At 40.2% G+C, this 22,783-nt stretch overlaps 1 protein-coding gene across 4 annotated transcripts; it reads left to right on the top strand.

Moving 5' to 3' along the window:
- The first annotated feature begins 818 nt into the window (after positions 1-818).
- On the top strand, positions 819-22,144 carry MFAP3L (microfibril associated protein 3 like). 4 transcript variants are annotated; one of them, XM_058803978.1, is made up of 4 exons: positions 819-874; positions 9,465-9,511; positions 12,079-12,474; positions 15,329-22,144. In XM_058803978.1, exons 3-4 carry the CDS (start codon positions 12,192-12,194, stop codon positions 16,189-16,191), a joined length of 1,146 nt encoding a protein of 381 aa, XP_058659961.1. In that variant the 5' UTR covers positions 819-874; positions 9,465-9,511; positions 12,079-12,191; the 3' UTR covers positions 16,192-22,144. The 4 variants fall into 4 exon arrangements, with proteins under 4 accessions (XP_058659961.1, XP_058659960.1, XP_058659959.1 ...); XM_058803976.1 differs by lacking the exon at positions 819-874 and adding an exon at positions 1,320-1,481; XM_058803977.1 differs by lacking the exons at positions 819-874; positions 9,465-9,511 and adding an exon at positions 1,303-1,481.
- Positions 22,145-22,783: the final 639 nt, after the last annotated feature.

A 22,783-nucleotide genomic window follows, 5' to 3' on the forward strand; every position in this document is an offset into this window, starting at 1 on the left:
AGCACCAACCAAATTCAAGCACTTTTGCTCAAGCAAAATGACAACTTTACCCTCTGCTGACGGAGCACTTAGACATGTATAGTCAGTGTCAGCTTCCCACAGGCTGGGACCACCTCAGATTGAGTTTAAACTGGAGCTGGGTGCTGCAATCCCGTTAGGAATAAAGCCCTTGGGGGAAAGCACGTGTGCCATTTCTCCGAAGCGCAGCACTTCGGTTCTCAATATTATCTAGGCTTGTTGGGGTATTATCCCTTTCCTGCAGCACTTGCTCCCGCAAGTGTCTCTGAGAAGGGATGCGGTGACCGGCGGGGGCTGCTCCGGACTGCCGGCTCCGCTCGGGCAGAGGGGGCTCGCAGCCCCCGCACCCCCCACAGCGGCCCCGCCACCGCCGCTCGCTTCAGGCCTCCCCGCCTCGCCCGCGGCCGCCGCACGTCCCTGGCCCCGTGTCAACCCCGCGGCCGGGGGTTCTGCCACCCCCGCGCCCCCCGCGGGCCCCGGGGCCGCCCCCCGGCCCGGCTCCGAGCATGCTCAGTGCCGCCCTGACCTACTTTCCCCGCCGGAGCCGGCAGCGGCGGGAGCGCACGGCACGGCACGGGCACGGCACGGGCACGGCACGGCACGGGCACGGCACGGGCACGGCACGGCACGGGCACGGCACGGGCACGGCGCGGCACTGCGGCAGCGCCACGCTCCGCCCGCCCCGGCCCCGGCCGCGGCCGCGGGCCCGGCCCCGGCATGGTGCTGTGCGGGGCGCGCTGAGGGGCGCGGCGGCGGCGGGCGCTGCCGCGGGGCGGCGGCAGCAGAGGCGGCAGCGCAGCGACACCGGCAGCGGCACGAGTGAGCGAGCGAGCGAGCGGGAGCCGCGGGCGGGCAGGTGAGCGGCGCGGGGGGCGCAGGCCGCGGTTCCCCGGCGGGCGGGCGAGCGGGCGGCGGTCCCGGAGGCGCTCCCCGCCGCCTCCACCATCGCCCCGCTGCCGGCACCTGCCGCGGCTGCCGCTGACGTGCGAGCCGGCCCCGCTGCCGCGGTGGCTGCGGAACTCTGCGGTGAGCCCCGGGCGCGCTGTCCCGCCGGCGGCCCGGGGGAGCCTGGAGGGCCGGAGCAGGGTCCGTTGGCCGTGCCGGCGGAGCGCTGCAGCTCGGCCAGGCGGGCACGGCGCCTCTACCGGGGCGGCTGTCGCTCGCTCGCGGCCAGCCCGGCGTGGAGCGCGGAATCTCCCCGCGCAACGGGAGCGCACTAATGCTGTGTTCAGCATGAAAGTTCAGGAGATTATTTCAAATCAGCACCGAGTCTTGAAGGAAAGTGGGTTTCGTTAGGCAAAAAAAAAAAAAAAAAAAAAAAAAAAGCTAACGAGCCCGAGGCTTTACTGAAGCTTTCCAGCTCCTGCACGCAGGATGCTCGCTGCTGTCCCGCTCTGAGAAGGGGAATGGGAGGTGACACCCCAGTGCAGAGACCTCTTCGATGAACCTGACTTCAAAAAGAGGTGAAGTTGTGCTGCCTTAAATTTAAAATAAAGAATGCCTCCTGATATTTTGCTTCAATTACCCTTTTACTTCACAGGCTAGCCTCATAAGATACTCAATTTCATATGTGAACTGAGAACTGGAATCTAACACTTCAGAGTTCTTGTGCAGAGTGGTCCTGAAATAATCTTTTGAATCCTGTTTCTTAACAGGGCCAATTCCAGCAGTATTGGACAAGGGAGCTTAAGAGAACACAGAGCGCTACTGAGCAGGCACTTTTCTAGTGCATTTGTCTGGAGAGTCTTGTAAGAGACTACACTTCCTAACAGCCCTCTTTCATTTGTTAAATTGAAGCATCTCAAATGGAGCTACCCTGATAAACCCGCTTGGGGAAATAAAAATACCAACTGTGACAAAATCCTAAATGCAACCTCATTTGGTACGTTTGTCTGAAGGACTGTAAAATTATTTCAAAAGAAGGAACACAAAGGATTTAAGGAGAGGAGAAATGTAGCATTTTCATTCTTTAAGACATTATATTTTAAAAGAGTTCCTCTTTTCACTGCAGTAAGACAAATTACAGCAGATTTTTTTTCAGTGGAGATGATGTTTTGCATGGCAGGAATCCTTTGTCTGGCTTAGTGTGTACAGTAGCAACAGCACCATTGATATACAGCAACCTTGTAGCTGCTGTACTAGAAATCCTTTATTATTAGAAATCTGTCTCATTCGGATTGCAGCGTATCAACATCAGACATTTAACACATGGTGAGAGTGTGGTAGTGAATTCTGAAGTGACCTATATTGTACAGCTCCAGTTGCCCTCCTGCCCTGTCCTGTCCCCTTTGCCTCTCTGCAGTTGGACAGGTCCTGCATGAATTTGGAGGAGGAGGATGGAGTTGGCACAGAACCTGGCTAAAGCACTTTATTCATTGCTTTAACCAGGGGAACAAAACCCAAACCCAGCCAACAGAGGGTCACATTTGTGACACAATGGCAGGGGCTTCTGGGGAATGATTTAAATGGGGGAAAAAACCAATCTCCATTCCAGTTTTTGTCTACAGAGTTTGGAATGGGGAGCTGGCATTTCTTTTATAGTTTATGATTCTTGCCCAGTGTAAGGCACCAGTGAGATGTGAATGCAATTTACAACAGGGAGAGTGAGCTTGCCAGCAGCTAAAACAACCCGTACCAAGCTCTGCTAGCAAGGTCTTCTTTCTCTCCCAGCAAATTGCACCTTTACTAGAAGTCTTTGCAGGCACAAATGCCTCTGATCCTACTTTGAGATGTCCTGGATTGTAGTAATTTGTCACCAGAAGATTGATGTAAGACCAAGGTCTTAGATACTTTCTTAAATTTTTCATTCCTTCAATTCTGAGCTGCCATCCATTCATGCAAACTTGTGAGCTTTTGCTAATATCTCTCTGTATCCTTAATTTTGTTATTTAGTTTTGACAATTGGCATTTGACCGTGTCATTTTCTGCCCATATACAGATCAACCGTAGAAACATCATTTCCAAGACAATGGAGAGGTTATCACTTTTTACCAGTTACTGTGATTAAAATCATCCATAGCAGCATTTTAGAGCATTTATCAGAAATAACAACCTCTATACAGATGTGTATAACTAACTTTGTTTTGGAAAAGGGCCACTATATGTGGAGGAATTTCTTATTGCATTAAGAATAACCTACGTAGCCCAGACCTAATATTTGATTGACATGTGTCTGTCACACTGAGAGTTTTATGCCAAGAAAAGATTCTTGCTGATATTTTTAAGTCAAGCAGGGGCCAGGGTACTGCAGCTGCATGTGTGTGTGTATGGTTCTCAGTCCTAGGTGTGTGTGTGCGGTACACACACAGTACTGGATGCTGAGAAAGTGATGTGCCTTTACTGTTACACTGTTCAATGTGGCATAGACATAACTGGCTCACACATCTGAAATTATAGAGGTTCTTTAGTCAGCTCTTGAGGACCTTCAGCTAAATTATTGCATGCACATGACGATATACAGTCATGCTTGGAGAGGGCTGAATTGGTCACGTTTGGGTACAAGCAAGACTTGAGCTGCTGCGTGGTGCAGGGCAAACTTGTTTGAATCCATCTTCTGTCCCCTTTGTTACTTGTGGAAGAAAGAGGCGCAGACACCTTTAACCTGAAATAATCATTTTCAATTGCAATCAGTCATGAGCACTTAGATTCCTTTAAATTCCGCCTCTGACAAGGTTAATCCTGTCCTAATCATGGCATCTATGTGTAACCTCTTTGCCCTGTATCCCAGCAACCAATAAACATGAAAGCCAGCCATCAAAAATTATATCCATCTTACAGTGCTATAGGGATAGGGAAGAATAGTCATACTCAAATCTGTTTTGTCCTATTCTTTTTTCTCTTATGTTCCAAATAATGTGGGAGTCTTTTGTTAAGATAGCATAATATAAGCTATATCAGTGCATTGAAAACATTCAGTTTAAATTTTAGTTTAAACAGATTTTTTAGCCTGAAAAGTCCTTCATATCTTAGTTTAAGCAAAACTTAGTTTTGTATTTAAATGTCCTACATCTGGAGTCTTCCTTCTTCCTTTGGACAAAGAAAACCACTAGATGTACTTAAGGGATGGTTAGCTTTGACAAGCACAGCTCAGAGGAGAAAGTGGAAGGAAGTGAGCTGGGCCACATTCTGCATTGCTATGTTCTTAGCAGAGTCTCATAAGCCTTGCCAAGAGCATATGAGATCTGTTGCATTTGCTGACTTTGGTTATTTAAACTTTTGGCAGAATAATGCTTACAGAGTGCAGGAATAAATAAAAGATACAAGGTGTGTAAAGAACATGAAAGATATGTAGAACTTGGTGAGGCCAGGCAGAGCTCAGATGTGTGCTGCACACATGGAAGTGTGGGAGGGATTCTCTGTGCTGCTTTATTGTTCCTCCTTTCTCAGCAGAGGGAACTCCTAAGCATTGATGCATCTGCATTTACTGCAACAGCAAACCAGCAGCAATGCTGCAAGTTTGCCAGGAGTTAAGCAAGGGACTCTTAAAGCCATACAGTTTCTGGAATAAGAGCTTTGTGTACAAATATATTGAAATGTAATTGTACAGCCTCCATATAAATACAAACACAGAGGAAATCTAGATAATCTATGTAAACAAAGTTTTTATCTCTAAGAATAAAATTCTTCAAAGCATTTATGTTCTAATAACACATAAGGTGAGCCTTGAAAAATCTTCACTATCAATGGTGTTGAATTTGTTTTATGATCTGGGTAACCTACAACTCAGTAGAACATTTTCATGACAGTACCTGCCTTGATGAAAAACAGCAAGCTTCTCCACTAAATATAGAGCATTGCTTTTGCTGCAGTCATTACAATACCACATGGAAAGAAAACTCAGATTTCTCAGTGCATATAAGAGAGCACATCTGAATTACAACTTTTTAATGAGAAGTTAACCATCCAAGTTGTCTGAGTACTTTTGTTGCTTCAGTGTATTTTGTGAAAAGCTGATTTGATACAGCAGAGATGCTAGAATTACAGGAGCTGTGGCATCAAAAGGGGATTTTCCAGAGGTTTGGCGTTCTTAAGGTACTTTTAAATAACCTCTCCAATAATTACCCGACACCAACAGCCTTCATTCTTCTTTGGGTTAATGGATTAACATCTCTTGAGTGTTCATGGACATCAGGGGAGTGCACATCAAACCATTCAAAGACATGGTTAAATCAATGGGTCCATTCCAATATTTAAAGTGAAGCTCTAGGATGCCATGTGCTTGCTAGTTTTGCAATATTGAGACATGAAGTAGGATAAAGAGAATAGAGACATGAAGTAGATAAAGAGAAACAGAGGAGAAATTGACAGTAAAAAAATTCTAAAACATTTACACACAGATAAAGGCAACATGAAAACTCTTCCATTTTACAGCTGCTTGAATAGAAAGGCTTATGCTTCTTTCCCTAAATGGAAAGTCTGGATATAAAATTAATTTTCAATTACACTTTATTGCTTGCTGCTGTCTTGCTGCAGTGTCTTGTTACACTATGGAACCCTGAAAGTAAGACAATTCTATCTTTATGATGCTTCTTTCCTTTGTTACCCCCTACAGTGTTGAGAGTGTTCAGACCAAAATAATTTTAGAAGACAAAAACTGATAATGACTAAGTCTTGATCAGGTTCTGCCATTAATGGCAGAATAAGCTACAGCTCTTGATTTTTCCTTTTTTTTTTTTTTTTTTGTTGTTACAAAACAGATTGACAAATGTTTGTCTGTAAGAACCTACCAATGCCTTCAAAATATACAATTAATTTATAGACTTCTTTGATATAATTTTTTTTAAGACAGGTGTGCTAATAAAGGTCTCCAGGTTGCCATACTGACAGCCCTTCCTATTCACTGCCCAGGGTCATACACTCAGAGCATAATGCATATACAGAAGTCAAGTCCCCACATTGATCATAGGCTGTCATAATTTATGAATCTGTTCTTGTAAATGATATACAGTCTCTCTTGAATCTTCATAGATTCCCAGCCCTTATTTTATCCTGTGTCAAGAAATTGAGACAACCACCTTGAGGGAGATGACTGTCCCTCTCTCCTCTATCCTTGTGAGACCCCACCTGGAGTACTGCATCCAGGTCTGGGGTCCTCAGCACAAGAAAGACGTGGACAGGGTGAAGGAAGTCCAGCGGAGGGTAACAAAGATGCTTAGAGTTCCCTTGGCTGGAAATAAGTCTTCTCTGTATGGCAAAGAGGAGAGGTACTGTTCTTATCAGGTAAATGGAATGCAGAAGGCCAAATACCTTTTTTTTTTTCAGGCTGTAGTCAGCACTCTCAGCCTGTCTTATCATTCCAAAGTGCTGCTACTCAAAAAATTATACAGGAGCTCATGAAGACGATTTCCCAGCATCCCATATAGCAATTTTTAAGATCAGACATATTTTTCCCATTGTTTTCCCCAAGGCAGTTCTTGTATTTGTGTTTCTGGAGTATTTGAGTTTCTTTAGGTTGGGGGGCTGCCTCTGGGGGCCATCTGATTCAACAGCCTTTTCAAAGTAGGGCCAGTGTATACCAGCTCAGTCAAGTTTTGAATTTCTCAAAGGATGGGGATTCCATGACCCATCTGGGCAACCTATTGCAGGGCTTGACTGGCCTCCTGCATAAATATATTTTTTCATATTCATAATTTCTGTTGTTGCAGCATGTGTCCTGTGTTTCGTGTCCTTTCATGGCACATCTCTCAGAGGAGCCCATGTCTGTGTTCTCTGTACCCTCCCATGAGGTGGCTGAAGGCAGCAAGTGTGACATGAGGTTACTGAGCAGACATGGCCAGGGCTCAGCCTTGTTGAAAGGTTTCCTAAAGTTCCCAGGCAGCTGAAGAGACTAAATAAGCATATAGCTGGGGGCTGCTGCCCAGCTGGGAATCTAGATGTGCAGAAGGAACTCTTCATCTTACAAACACCACCAGCAGGTCACCTATTCAACATAGCCAGGGAAACAGAAAGCCATGAAACTACAAAAGACTGAAATCCCCCACTCCAGGAGAATGAAAAGCAGCTCTTCTGGAGCCAAGCATTAATATTTTATCAACTGACAAATGAATAGAAAAAGAAGTCAAAATTTTTCTGCTAGTTGTAAATGAGTGACATTTCTTTTCCTCTGCATGTCTGGATCCTAGTAATTAGACCTTTTCAGTAGGTGGTTCTCACTCATAAGCCTATGAACTGGCAGTGAGCTTCTCACCTGTGTGGCATAAGTTCTTTCATTTGCATTCCTGTTTCACTAACACTTGTTAACTTTTACTTTTGCCCACTCTTTAAAAGACATAGCCTATGAAAACTAGGAAAAGTGGCAAGTAGTTTTTAAATAATAAAAAAACTAGCCTTTATTTTGTTTTGCAGCATCAGCCTTTATACTTCTTTTAGATAAGGGAGAGGTAGAATGAAAATAATTTATTTTTCTTGGTTACTTACAAGCCAAGGAAGATAGCATTGGGATGTTGAAGCTATAGGAGTACCATTTTTGCATTATGCAGTAAGCTGGCTTCTTGTGCTTCACTTGTGAATTGAATGACCTCACAGTTAATAGGATTACACATTATTCCAAGAGTAAGAACAGGCCAGTCTTACAGATGTGAGCAAGCCAGGAAAAGGTATGCATCACTGCCCTCCTTTTCTATTCTTTTGTGCTCTGTCATCATGTTGTTCTGCACAAATGCAGCACTTAGAGCCATGACCCCATAGTCATTTTCTGTGGTGGCAATAGTATGGGAAGCAAGCACATCTATGACATGAAAAAATAACTGGCCAGTCAGAACATGTCTCTGATTAATGTTCTTAGATGTGTCTGTCAGTCCTAGATGTGTCTTCCATTTAGACTGATGCCTGATCTTGGACAGAGAAGTTGTAACTGCAGCTTTTGTCCACATTTTCACATTAATTAGGAGTAAAACTATCATGCTGCAGCTCTGCAGTTTCTGGAGCCCGTTCCAGGGGACTTCTCTGGATATATGTGCATAGAGAGCCTGCTAGAGTAGGCTGCTATGTAACTTAAAAGGAAAGCTTGTCATGTGTTCTCATTTGGCTCAAGTCTTTCCTCTCACAAGCAGTAAATCTGTTACTTTAGTATTTTCAATTTATACCATTTGAGTTAGGGAATTGAAAAACAGAACTATTTAATATATTGATCACTGACAAGCATTGTTGAGTAGTAAATGTTGCTCCAAATACAATACAACAGGAGAGGTTCCTATATACGTGTTCTAGGTGCTGGAGGAGACTGTGGGGATTCCTTTCATTCCATCTTTGGAGGAAAGCCTGAATAGCTCAAAATAGCCAATCTTTTTCCATTTCATGCACCACAAATTTAAAAGTAAAAAAAAAAAAGTATATGTAACCACATTTATATTATATTATATTATATTATATTATATTATATTATATTATATTATATTATATTATATTATATTATATTATATTATATTATATTATATAGTTTTATTCTTTGTAAGTGGTAGCTCACATGCTTTGGTGATTACACTTTTTCCGTGAAATTAGCTCTTTGTTTTTAGTGACCTTTTCATGTCAAAAATGCTCCAAGACTCAATCTGTTCCTACAAAGCAAGTCTCAGGATTGCACATGTCCTCCTTCTTTAGAATACTGTCTTACTCAGTCTAAAGGAGTTATTACAGGAATCTTTGTTTTAGTTTAGTCAATCCAGCTTTCTCTGACTTAGGTCAGATCAAAAGGTTACAGTTTTGGCTGCCTTCATCAGGTTTATCATGGGTCACAGCTAATTGCTGCCTCTCGTGGCCCAGATCCTGGGCGACACTGTACCCACTTCTCCAATACTCTGGATTCTCTTGCTGCTTTGCCAAATATCACTAGCAGTCCTATTTTGGTCTCAGTCTTCTCCCCATTTAGTTGTGTGATTAAACCAGAACTCGTTACATCATTTACTTTTAGCAAAGCAGCTGGCTCCCAGATCTGTGTTCCCTGATATACTCTGGCTGCTCTTGCGTCTGTGGCAAAGCAGGAGGACAGGAACTCTCAGCAAATCTTCCTTTGCATCAGCGTTTGGTGTGAGCACATTTTCTACCCTTTGAGTTCTCTCTCTGCTTCTTCCTGCTTTCCTAATCTGACTCTAGCATTTTTGGTCATGCCCAGCAGGTTTGCAGAGGGTCCTGGACATTCAGGTCCCAGCATGGCACCCTGTAACTTTTTTGTGTCATTTGAGGCTAAGAAAACCTTTTTTGCTTTCTTCCATCTCTTTTTGTTTCCTGATAACATTGGAGAGGATGCACACCAAAGGAAATACTGTCTCCTCAAACATACTCAGGCACTTCCCTGGATGGCATATGAAAGCAGCAGCCTTCATTTCCAAACATTCTGCTTTAAACCTACTGCCTGATTATTTCTCATATTAGCCACCAAAATGTAGTTATTTCAAATAGAAATGTATCTACAAAAGTATTTAGTATTTTTTTAATATTCTGCATTCCAGGAACATACATGAGAGAGTGCATTCTCAGGAGTAAGAAGAAGGAGTAGGTAAGGATCTTACACAGTAGATATAAATTATTTATCTCTGTTTCCTAAGATTTACTGCAGCTATTTATGGTTCAATTCTGGGCCAGAATGAGGGAGTCACCGTTACCTTCAGACAAGGGATCACCCCTTTGGCCATACTGTGGGCCAGTCACACTTGCCATCACTACACAAAGGTACCATTTCTGCTTCCCTATGCTCTGCGTTCAAAACAAGTAAACGTACGCAATAGGCAACGCCTTACTGCCCTCACACCTTCCAAACCTCTGCCCACATCCCTGTGCTGTGTGGAATCAGTGGGCCATCAGCTACCTTGATCATCTTCCTAATACACTGCTGGTCCCTTCCTTACAGATTTTCTGTTCATCCACTGTGGAGATGCTATTTGATTTCCTTCTGGAATGCAAATTGCTCTCCACAATAAACACCTTTTTTGACTGCTACTGATTTTTCTGCTGTAAAAATATATGATAGATCCAAATACAGTAATAACAAGGCCCAGACAGCAATTGGAACACACAGCTTAATCACTTTATATTATCTTTTGCCCTTCCCATTGTCCTAATCCAGCCAGTCTCTGTTCCTGCTCCTTTGCCAGGAAGTAAAATTTTTGTTTTTCTGTATGGCGCAATGCAGATCTGTGACACTGTACAGAAACATTTTATAGACTGAATATGTGTAATCATGAAGAATGTCAGTCTCCAAGGTTAATGGAGTAGTAGAAATGAGATGTAAATAGTTACTGAAGTGAACAGGCAGAACTGAAGGTTTTTTCCCAAACTGCTGACTCAGACAGAGTGTACCTTCAAAAGCACAGACTCTACATGCTTTGCATAATTTGAAGTAGATTTCTGAAGTCATTGTTTATATAGCTTTATATGACAAATGAGATTTGCATATTAATTTAAAGTTAAAAATTATTCTGTCTCTTCAAGAGAAATACTTCCACATTCAGTAATTATAAAAGCAGAAAAAAAACCAAGGACAGGCTTGAACCTGGGACAGACCTCTACATCATGCCAGCAGTTTATTGAAACAAACATAGGTTTTCATTTCTAGTAATGATTCATCCTGTAAAATAGAATAATTCATTTGCTTTTTCAATAACACTGTATCTATTTGTATGAAAGCAAGTTCATTGCTTTACAAAGAAGAGAGGATGCATAACAAAATGACCTAAATCAAGTACTACCAGTGCAAGATGGTAATGTGGCTTTCTTTCCTTTTTGAATACAAAAGAAAATAAGGATGGGGATTTTTTCACTTGTTCCTTTTTATTTTAGTGTTTTGTTTATATATAGAACTGCTCTCGGAAACTGATATTGTCAGCAGTTACTATGTGTGCTAAGGCAAATGAGTTACTATGAGTCAAATGTATATTTAAGAAAATACAAACTCTTTTGAAATGGAATTGTTCATTTGGGGAAAGTTCATTAGATAGTTTCCTATATTCAGATTCCAGATAGATTCCTCTGTCTAATAAATTTCCCTAAGTTTCAGTTATTTACCTTAGAGACACATCAGTAAAACCAGTATAGTTGGATACTCTGTGATTTTAGCATGATTTGTGGCCTTTAGACTCTTAAGTGAAATTTTCCAAGGTGCTCATTTTGAGGCCAACACTGTGCCTTCAGTCAGTACTGAATGCCAATTGTGTTCACTGGGAGCATAATGAGGCCAATAGAGAGCACTTTTGTAACCCCCCCCCCCCCGCCTCTGTCCAGAAACTGAAATCACTGCTTCAGAAAGGCCTCATTGTGGGTGATTAGTTGAAGGAAAATACTGAGGGAGAATGTGCAAAAAGTACACAGGCAAAGTGCTTAATATCATATAAGGAATGGAAAAGTCCTAACTTAATTTGAATCTCAAAGGAACATTAACCATAATTATGTTACTAGCATGTACTCCTATTTACGAATCTGCTCTAAAAATAACAACACTGAAATTACTTGATCAAGCATTAAATACCCTCTTTTAAGAATAATCTTCCATGCTATGTTTTAGCTCAGAGAGCAGTAGCTTAAGAAAAGTGAATGGTCTGAGATGTTTTGCTGTATGTGCTGCTGTGTTTGGGGAAAAATTGTGTATATCAAAGATTCCAGCACTAGATCCAAAAACCCTTCCTGGAATTGTTCTTTCTTACACCATGTTTCACAGTTCATCTAAGACCATGCATGTGATAGAGTTGCAGCACCAAACTGGTAGTGACCGCTTTTAATGTGCTGCGCCTCAGTTTTTCCTGTTGATTTTGCAAATGATTAAAAAAAAAAAAAAAAGGAAAAAATCTGTTGAACTTTGGCATAAAACTGTAGCTGCTACTGTAGCTAAACTGCTGCTAAGTGTCTAGGTGATAAAAGCTTCCTCCTACGCCTGTCACTCTGAACAACACCATTGTCAGGAAAATGTATGCATCTTTTTCCAGTAAGGATAAGGACTGTGATAACATTAGCATTTAGACAAGACACTGTGCTGATGATTGAAATGCATTAATGGATGTGTCACTATTTTAAAAGAGCATATCTAATGGACTGTTTATATATGCCGTCTCACTGTACTTATTTATTTTATAGGATATTTTAAGCATAAAATTGCACAGAGCAAAGTGGAACTCTCCTGTGACCTGCTCACCTCAAGGACTCAAGAGAATCAGTTCCCAGCCAGTCGTGTACACCACTGAAGGAAAATGGACATACTGAACAGCCGCCACTCTTTGTACTTTCTGCCCACCACACGCCTTGTCATCTTATTAGCAGCTTTGAGCACTGCAGAGGATGTGAGTAACAGCACTTTGAACCGCACCGACACACACCCCGGGGCCGCGCCGCTGGTCACCTCCCGCATCGACCACATCATCGTCAGGGAGGGCAGCAGTGCCTTGATCGACTGCAATGTCCAGGGCACTCCCAGCCCACGCTACAGATGGTACAATTCCAATGGCCGCCTGCTCCAAGAGGAGGAGAATAAAGGTAGGATCTTAGGAATAGCACTGATGGAGCCTGTCCAGAGACACTTCTGATTTCAGCAAGTCGACAAATAACCTGGATTTAATGGCCTGGCTGTGGTATTTTCCTGTGTGAAAATAAATGAAAGCTTGGTGGCAGTTATACATTTTTTATGTACACCTTGGAAGAAAACAGTAACTTTTTATGTGTTATTTATAGCAACACATAGCAAGAAGCTGAAGCAATTAACAGAAGTTGTAGACAGGCCTCTTTTCATTGGAAGACTTCATGTTTGTTTTGTTTCTCATTCTGTCCTCCTTTGTTCTTCTCTGGCACCAAAAAAAGATTCAAAAGCTGTTTCCCAACTCAAAGGAGGATTCTCATGACATATTAGTTTGTTGGCGTGAACTCAACACAGCTAACTCCCTGGTATGCCTGCTGTCTTTTATGTGCAGTGCCATGGTAGTGTGAGAAACAGGAGATGCCCTGAACAACCAACTGCAAAACTTATATAGGGCAGCAGTCAGAAGGATGGGCCAAATTTGAGCCTTCCTGGCTTTAGTAAAGACTCTTCAGTGGCATTTGCTAGAGACCATAATTACACACAAGCTTATTTTCCTTAAATGGTAGGTTTGGGTGATAATCCTAGTTATACTTCTAGTTATGCTTCTAGTGTTTGAGGGGAGTGTGGGTATATAAAAGGTGTTTTTCTCATGTAATCCTTCCATAGTGACTGCTTTGTTCACAGCATGATGAAATAAATTCTTAGTTGTTAAGATAGAGTGCCTAACTAATGGCTGACCTGCCAGCGAACTCTGCTGTGACAGGAGTAACAATCGACCCAGCTTGATGTGAAAGAGCAGTGTGTATCTGTAAGAGCTTACTGCATAACTGGTTATGTTTTACAGTGCAGCGTGTTATCCTTTTCTGAGTTAAGCGAGAGAAAGGAACTACTTGAGCTACTAAGCAGACTTTTGAACATGATTTGTGTGGTTGTGGCAACATACAGTGATTAGTGTGCTGGAGTGTTTTGCTAAGGTTCACTAATAGAAAATTTCCCCTTTAGTAAGGCATCTAAATTTAGGTCTTTGTGTAGTCAGCTGAGAGAGGTAGCTAAACCAAACATTTAGGCAGATGAGCAAAAACTTCGAACAAATCAGTAAAAAGTAAAGATGTAGTATTAAGACAACTTCACTTTAACTTAGAATTTCAACAGTGCAATACCTCCTTTAAGAGACTGTCTTTCTGTAAGAAATGTTTCCTAGCTTGAGAGCTTTCTTTGTGGTGTTAAGCATGGCATTGAATTGTTATCAAAACCCAGCAATGATACCTTTTTGAATCATTGTTTTCTTGTGTGGGTCAATATGTCTGTCAGGATCCACTGGCATAGACCCAGTCACTGAGTTCAATGCCATTATGTCATTTATAACAGCTGGAGCCAGGATACATCACAAGGCATCTTGTTATTTCACAATTAATTGAAATCTAATTTGCAAAAAAGGACCAGCATTCAAATTCAAAGAAATACTGAGCAGCAAATACTCTGCATTTTTTGTTGTACTGGAGGTGGAGGAAGAAGTGTCATCTGTTACAGATTCTAATATTTCCTCTGTAAAGGAGTATTCCTCTGAATTTGCCTAAATTTAGCAGACTGGGGTATTTTTTTATGTGAAGGTCTGATTTAGACCAAGCTTTTATTTAGTCTTCATTTTTAAATTTCAGGCAAAATGATTCAGCTCTTTTCAAGAAATATGCTAGGGTAAAAAAAAAAAATATTGTTTCATTTAAGTTAAAACTTCTAAGAGGATAAAAAGACATAATTAAGAGCTGTCTGTACACATGAACGGAGGCAGGGATCTTTTGGGATTACTTTATACGTAGGCTTCTACTGGAGATAATGTGAAACAATTTGGGTAAGCCATGTTTAACTAGAAATCTTTGAGGAACTAAAAATCTTAATTCATTACCAATTAATTAAGTGGCAAATACAGTAACTGGGTTAATCTTGAATCACTTTAGCAGTGACAGGAGCGATGAGTTATTTGAAACAGGTTGTTTCAAATGCAGTTTCATACCTAAACTGTTCTGCTGTGCCAGGTTCAAAGAATATCAAGTGTGCATGTAGGTGAAATGTATATTTCCATGCAGCAGACCAAGTTATCAATTATATTACATTGATAGAAATTACTTTTAAAGGTAAAAGAAGTTCTGTTGTGGTGTACCAACAAGGCATTCCCTGTCACCGCTCTTCTCCTTTCCATCTATTTTACTCCTCCTATCCTACTTCCACCTCTTTAAAATTATACTTAAAAATCAGTTTCTCAACACCTCAGAGGGTAGGCATTGTAGTGTATGATGTCTAACATCTTAGGGGTTTTAAAGTTTACATTAACAGAATTATATGAGGTACTGTAACAAAACACCAAAAAAACCCCAATTGTAAGCAAATGCATTGTCAGGAAACAAAACAAGGAGGGTTTAAGTAGGTTTTTCTGCCTCACAATCCCGTTGATCCTTGTTGAAGGATTCAACTCCTTCAATTCACTTATTTGAGGAAGTGTGACTTGTGTTTGGGAGGCTCTCTGGAGTAGTCCTATCTTTGTAGCCTAACTGACCACAAGATTGAGAGAGATGCATATTAGCATTTTCTGAGACCCTTTTAGGGCATGCTCTGACTATCCAAAGTTGATGTCAGGGATTTGACAGTAGTAGTAAGGCAGCTAAGATTGCAGGCCTTTATGAAGGTAAATTATTTGTCTTCCTGTGAACATAATTTCCTTCTTCCAAAACCTGAAGCGAGTTTGATAAAGCTGATATTTAAGACTATGCTGATCATATGACAAAATACTTCTAAGTTACTCTGTTTCCTCTCCAACAGGAAAATGGTGGTTTCTTGACAACGGGCTACTAAACATTACCCGCGTGTCATTTGAAGACAGAGGTAAATACACGTGTGTGGCATCTAACACGTATGGCAGCGTTAACAATACTGTGACACTGAGGGTTGTTTTTACCTCTGGAGATATGGGAATCTATTACATGATTGTCTGCCTTGTCGCTTTTACCATTGTTATGATACTGAACATTACTCGGTTATGTATGATGAGCAGTCATCTGAAGAAAACCGAGAAAGCAATCAATGAATTCTTCCGAACAGAAGGGGCAGAGAAACTTCAGAAGGCCTTTGAGATTGCAAAGCGTATCCCAATTATCACATCAGCCAAAACGCTTGAGCTTGCCAAAGTAACCCAGTTCAAGACCATGGAGTTTGCCCGCTATATTGAAGAGCTTGCTCGGAGTGTACCTTTGCCACCTCTCATCATGAACTGCAGGACTATAATGGAAGAAATTATGGAGGTTGTCGGTCTGGAGGAGCAAGGACAGAATTTTGTACGGCAGGCGGCAGAAGGCCAGGAGACCACCGAAACAGACGAGCTTTACATGATCCCAAATGCTTTGGCGCGCAGTGAATCTCCCACAGGTGACTCGGACGCATCGTCACTGCATGAGCCACCTCAACAGATTGCAATAAAAGTGTCAGTTCACCCATTGTCCAAAAAGGACTGCATGGATGGTCAGTCACAGGAAAGCATGCAGTTGGACACCAAGGAAGAAGACACTCCTCAAACACCAGCACTTCCTGCGGAGCCCCCTCCTGAGCCTTCTGCTGAACTCAGTTCTGATGACACAGCATTGGCAAATGACAAAAATACATGTGTTATATATGAAAGCCATGTATGATAGTTACTCCTGAATCTATGCATAGCAGGAAAATCAGGTGGAGCTCTTTTAAAAATACATATTGTACTTGCCGCTAAGCCTTACCTGGAGACTATCATAGCAAAAGCATGTAAGTGGATTATTTGGCACTTTCTTCTCAGTTTGAGTTTAGTTTACCATGATGTATGGCAGAGTAATTGCTATTACATTAATATTAATTGCTCTTTTTGATTAGGAGTATTTCCAAGAAACATTTACCTCAGCATTTTCTAGGTTGGAGTCACCTGTAGTGGCTCCTGGAAGTCACTGGTAGTCTTTGGAGTAGGACACTTGAACATACTAAACATAAAACTGGTTTCCATTTCCCTCCTTCACTCTTGTTATTTCCATCTATTCCATTTTTGCAAATATTAACTTCTGAATTTGAAATATTGCCCAAGAGGCAGCACTCCAGTAGCCAAATAAAATCCTAATAGATCCCATTTACAAAGCCTGTTTGCTCAGCTGCATTGTGATTTAGAGGGCTATTAAAGAAAATTTAAATGTTTCCATTTCATTTGAGACCACACTGCTTAGCCACATGGGAAATAGTTTTCCCTTTTTCATGGAATGGAGATGCCAACAATCATTTGTTTTGCATGAAGAAACAACTTTGAGGTGTATATTACAGATTGGAAAGCCATCAGAAAGTTGCAGTTCAACAGCTCTGCAGGGGTTTTTTGCATACATTTGAGCATTTTCTATGTTGCCAGAAGTCTATATGGCAAACCACTGCAAATATGTAAGATGTCTTGTTTTGAAGTAATGTGGAAGCAGTAACTATGTACTACCTTACCAGAAGATATGCAGGTTCCATAACAGTCCTGCAAATGCCAGTAATCAGTTGATAACAAGGCTGAAATGGCAAATTACCCTTTTATTTGGCTTCTTAATTTTGGTATTCTGAAGATCAATCCTAAATTCATATATAAGCATCAATTTGAGAGTTTCATCCAAACTGAAAAAAAAATAATCAAGTGTCCTATAAAATTGCAAAGACCATCATGCAAACTGTTAAATGTGATATAATTGCATTGAGATTTCGGGAACCTCCTACATGTAGGATGTTCACTTCTTGAGTGACTCTACCCCAGTAAAGCTTTAATGATCATAGCAATTGTGGCATTAAAAAGGATCAACATCTCTGCCAGGCAATGCCAGGAGTGGAAGGGAAGTAATCATTTCTCTTGCAGAAAGACAATAAAAAGTACCTTCTCTGAAGTGAGTCTGGAAAGAAATCACTTACAAGGAGTTTGTGTAGGGTTAATAGCATATTACTTAATTACCTGACACATTTAGTTTGACACTAATGAACAAACTATCACCTTATAGTGTTTAAGAAGGATTGTAGTAGAAATATACTTAAAATAAATCTGGACTCAGGTATACTGTAGAAAAAGAAGTCTCTTAGGTCTGTGGGGAGATGATGCATGGATGGCTTTCTGGACATTTTAACAAAGCAGCCTCATCTCCATAAGGTGTCTGTTGGAGGCAATCAGTTATATTAACTGCAGAGGTAATCAAGATCAGACAAAGTCAGTGTAGCAGGTAGATAAAAGAACCCTTTATAATGAACTGAGATCTTGTGTCAACTTCCTTATGTTAAAGTGCAGAGCCTCACCAGCAGTGCAATACAGGAATACCCCATGACTTACATAGGTGATGCAGAGATGGCTCCATATTTATCTTTCTGTGGTTACTTAAAAAAATACATGTTTAATAATGGACTTCAGATTTTACAACCAATTTTTGAGAAATGGCAGCATTCAAATGTCTCATTTTTTTGTGCTTACCACAGTGGCAGGTTTCTACACAAAATGTATTTGCACATGCCCAAAAGGAAACATGCAAGGGCAAAGCCCCATTAGGAATGTGACTTGAAATATTTGAGTTCCAGCAAAGCAATATAAATGTAAGACAGAAGTTAGTTTAAAAGAATACCATAAAGAACCTCACTTCTGACCAGTGTGATTGACAGTAGTATGATGCAAACTCTTAACTTCTTGTCTGAATCCAAAGGACATTTCTGTTTAGTGTTCACATCAGTTTTTCAAGTTACTTGATTTGCTTCTGATATGAAAAAGGACAAGGGCAGAAACAAAAGCAAGAACTTGCACTAAACTCCTTCAATTCACCTTAACATCCTGAGAAGAGGTACTTTGATGTTTCTGCCTGTCCAGCATTTACAAACAATGCCCATGGATTCTTCAATTACCTATCTGGTGCCCAACTAAGATTGCACAGATAAGCAAGGATATTCTCCTTGAAAGCATAAAAATAACTTTTAAATTACACTTTTTTTAAGTTTTAAAAATATTTATTACAGTACTTTAATTTTAATCTTTTTAGATTATGAAATTTTTACAGTAGAGATCAGACCCCTTCATGTATTTCTATAGTGTTCTGACCCTGACTAGTACTCTCAGGCTGTCCTCCAGCCTCTTTTATTATTTATTTATTGAGAAACATTTGAGAGCAAACAATCCCCGTGGATTTCTTCAGTATCACTGTGTAAACTTCCTTGAAGATACAAATGATGTTTTTCCCTAGAGGCTGCCCACAAAGGGCAAGTTTGAAGTACACACAAACGCACATTGCAAACCACATAGAAGCACCAGTACTTGGATTAGATCCATGCAATACACAGAGGGCTGGATTCCTGCTGTTGCAAGGTCACAGGGAACCCTAAATTTTCTAGAGCTGGAGTCACTCAGAGATAACAGTTCATAGGTAGGACTGCTCCAACCAATCTGGACATTTAGCTTTGTGTTATTATCAGAATAAGAACTAAAAAGCACTGTAGCTGAAGAAAATACAGATTTTATACAGAACCGATGGTTCTGGTTTCTGTGGTTTTTTGGTGGTTTTGTGTCTGCTGCTCAGTGTCTTATGCACCCATTATATGACACATCTAAGCCTAAAGCTTTTTATACACTTTCAGGAACTTCCTTTGTGGAAGACAGATGGGAAGCAAGACCCAAACCTGTCTTTCCTGTTCCAAACTTTCCAGCTGTGCTATTATAAAGTATGCAATTGTGTCTTGCAGTATTTCTTAGCAAATGGCTATTTTATGGTCCAAAAACACAATTACCAAACATAAAATTAATAATGACTCTAAGAAAAAATTAGTGTTTGCATTCTTCTATATTTTCATGCACCTTAAGCACTTCAGGGGCATTAATCTGTTCCCATCATTGGACTATGCACACTTTTCGTTACATTTTTCTATTTATTGTACCACCAAACAGTAATGGTTCTTAAAACACTCAGAATCTGGAAAATCCAGTCCAACTGAAATTGCATTCTAAAAGCAAAGGAACACCAAGCCAGGCTTAATAAGGAAAAGAGATTTGCACAATTATATTTACACCATTTTCAAACAATTTTGCCAAACTTCATGAAAGATGGCTAGATTTCTGCAGCAGAAGAAATCAATTGGATTTGAATTTCATACTTACTATTCTTTTTTCAGTAAATGTAAGACTATACTAATCAGTCCACTTAAACATAGTATTCACTATCTATTTTCTCAACATTTTCTTTTTGAGCAGCATTTTTTTCCTGCTGATTCTTTTTTTGTTCTCTGATTCGAGCATGTTTCTGATGAAACCTATCCTTCAGGGGTTTTTTTTGTCTGTCATATAAAAAATTTAAGAGAACCCATAGACCAGCATTTTCTGCAGGTTTGTTGGTACTTGGTAAGGCACAGAAGTACACGCCTGTGCTTAAAAATTACTGTATAATCATAAGACTTGCAAAATGGCATATACAGGCAGATGTTGATTTTTTTTTAATCAGTGCCTGTTTTATTCTAATGTAGATACTATGTCAGTTCCTTGATTTGCAGTTACCTTTTGACAAAAGTACTGTAACATATAACCAGGGCTTTCTGACTTTCAGTTTGGTCAGATTAACTAATTCTAGAAAGTGTTAACAGTGTCAGATTTTCAAAGTTCTCATGGGATATCTTGGCAGCATGCTATTTTAAGAATTGGCCTCTTAAGTATGCCATATTTAGTGGGACAACTGAAAGCTTCTTAGATGCAAAGGAAATGCTTGCACTAAAGTCTCGTAAGTTATATTTCATTTATTATGAAATCCTTTTTGATTTTACAAGAAATGTAAGACAAACATGAATGTGTTCTTTTGAGAAGCAGTTGCTGTATTTTGATTTAAATAACTGTTATGATTTTATAGCTCACAGCCGTAAACCACAAAGAGAAAAGTTCATGCTGAAGTGGCAAAATGAAATGTGATGTAGCTTGTACATTGATCGTTGTTTCAATAAAGAATTTGCACAGAGCCTGCTGAGTTTGTACACATTCAACAAGATATTTACAGTGCCACAACACCACTTTCCCACAGAAATGGATACTTAATAGCATACATCCTGCACTAATTTTTGGAATAACCAGCTCAAACCTTTTCTATGTCCATTTTTTTCTCTCCCTGTCTTACTTTCCTATACTTTCTTCTGTCCCCAGCAGCTCTGCTGTGACACTTCTCAAATAGGAACAGAATGAAGTTAGTTGTCAGGACAAGTATTTCTCCACCCCAGGCACCTCTGTTCCAAACTGACCTTTTATAAGTCCCCAAATGGATTTTTTTCCCCCAGCTGTACCAGGCTCTAATGCTGTGTATTATATTTAGCTCTCTGGCTCCCAGGCCCAAACTGAGTCATTTTACTCTTCCAGTAAAGGCTGACTTGTGAGTCTGTGGTATCATATGTAAGTCTGTAAATTGGGCAAAGACAATAATGTAAACTGAAGCTAAGTTACCAATTTCTTTTTCAAAAGAAAAAAAATCATAGTGTGTGGCAGCAAATTATAAATGTGGCAGACTTAGGACACTCAAGTTATGTTATGAGAAGCTATTTCATACCACAAGACAAGGCAAAAATGAGAAAAGAAAATCCAGCCTTGCATAGCATAAAGAATACATGTAAAACCTGGCTTATGATTGAGTAGAAATTCAGCACCACTCTCAACTCATTTTGCCATTCTATAGCCAGTTTCTGTTTTGAGAACAGATTCCTGTTACATCTACTCTTAACCACTACCTTTCCTATGTGGCTAAGGACCTTAAGCATGACAATAGTAGCAAAGTTATCTAAAAAAAGAGCCTTCTCTCCCTTATCTGCCATTTTAAAAATTATTTTCAGGACTATTTAGTTATGTGTCAAATGCCACTCACAGACTACCACCCTGTCCTGTTGTGGAGCCACAGAGCTTGAGATCTCATGTTGAAGATGCAGAAGCTGGACCTTCTGAAACATATTTGCCTTCTTTTGTACAAGTTTTGATTTTACCACACAATTAACCATTTGTATTTATTAACAATTTATTAAGGTCCAGTCATTCTCCATTGGTAAATACAGAGAAGTTAAATAAATGCCAGAAAGACTTCCCTCTTTCTGAAGCCTCTTATTGTTTCTGCCTCAAGATTAGCCCATTAGCTCTGACTGACACACAGCTCCTGAGTTGTTTGGGTATTGTTTAACTCCTTCCTGCTGGTGAACACTCCTTAGTCAGAAAACAGAATTAAAAAAAAATACCACCCAGAAAAAGAAGCTCCCTTCTAAGGAGACACACAGAGATCTTGCCTATTTAAAATGCTTTGTTATCCTTCTCTCTAATATGTGCAGAGTAAGCAGCCTCAGGAAAAGGCAGTAAAAAATAGAGAGAAATTTAAGAAGATTAAGATGGAAATTTTTTTTGCTCTGAAAACATCCAGAGGTGATTTACTTTACTGATTTACACATCCAGAAGTGATTTATCTTCAAAGTATATTAAATTCTGACTTGTTTTACCATAAACATACTCAAGTGAAGAAAAAGAAGATTCCTAAAAACAATGATATTTTCACTCCCAATATCAAAATAAATTATCACAGAACTATGAAACATATTTCCCAGTCCTTTTCTTAGAATGCTTTTTATCAGGGCCAGTATTTTCAGTGCTTTTTTGGTTCTGCCTAGGTGACTGCAGCTTCTTTATGGCTTTAGTGGAATAGTGCATTTTTTTCTGCTGTCTTCGTGGTTAAATATTCTCTACCCTGTGTGATCTCCTTTTGTGAGATCAAAAAAGAAATAAATATTCCATTGAAGATTTATCTTCTTGTTTCATTTTCCCAGTCAAAAACCTTACTTTATGTTTTGTTTTACTCCTTGGATTTAGTTTTGTTTGCCCTAAAATTCTTCACATTTTAAAATAAATCAGAGGATTCTAGTGGTGTTTTTCAGTTGCCTGTTTTGGGGCAGGATCTCTCACACCTATCTGTATAATTCAATTTGAATTATGCAGACTACAATTAATTACTCCCAAGTTGATGCAGGATAAACTAATCAATAGACTGCCGCAGATTTTTTGCCAAACAGCATCAAGAGAACAGGTAAATCCATAATTCCCAAGCCACAAGTGGAATAAATGTAATCATTCATTTGTGAGTCTATGGGCATGTTTTGTTCTTTTGTGAGCTCATTTGAAAAAAGTCATATATGATACGCCTCTGCCTTAACACATTTCTTTTCCCATCATGGATGAATAGCATGTTTTGACCATCCATACATCAGTTA

This window comes from Ammospiza caudacuta, chromosome 4 (assembly GCF_027887145.1).
Source record: "Ammospiza caudacuta isolate bAmmCau1 chromosome 4, bAmmCau1.pri, whole genome shotgun sequence".
In the NCBI taxonomy this organism is placed as follows: Eukaryota; Metazoa; Chordata; class Aves; order Passeriformes; family Passerellidae; genus Ammospiza; species Ammospiza caudacuta.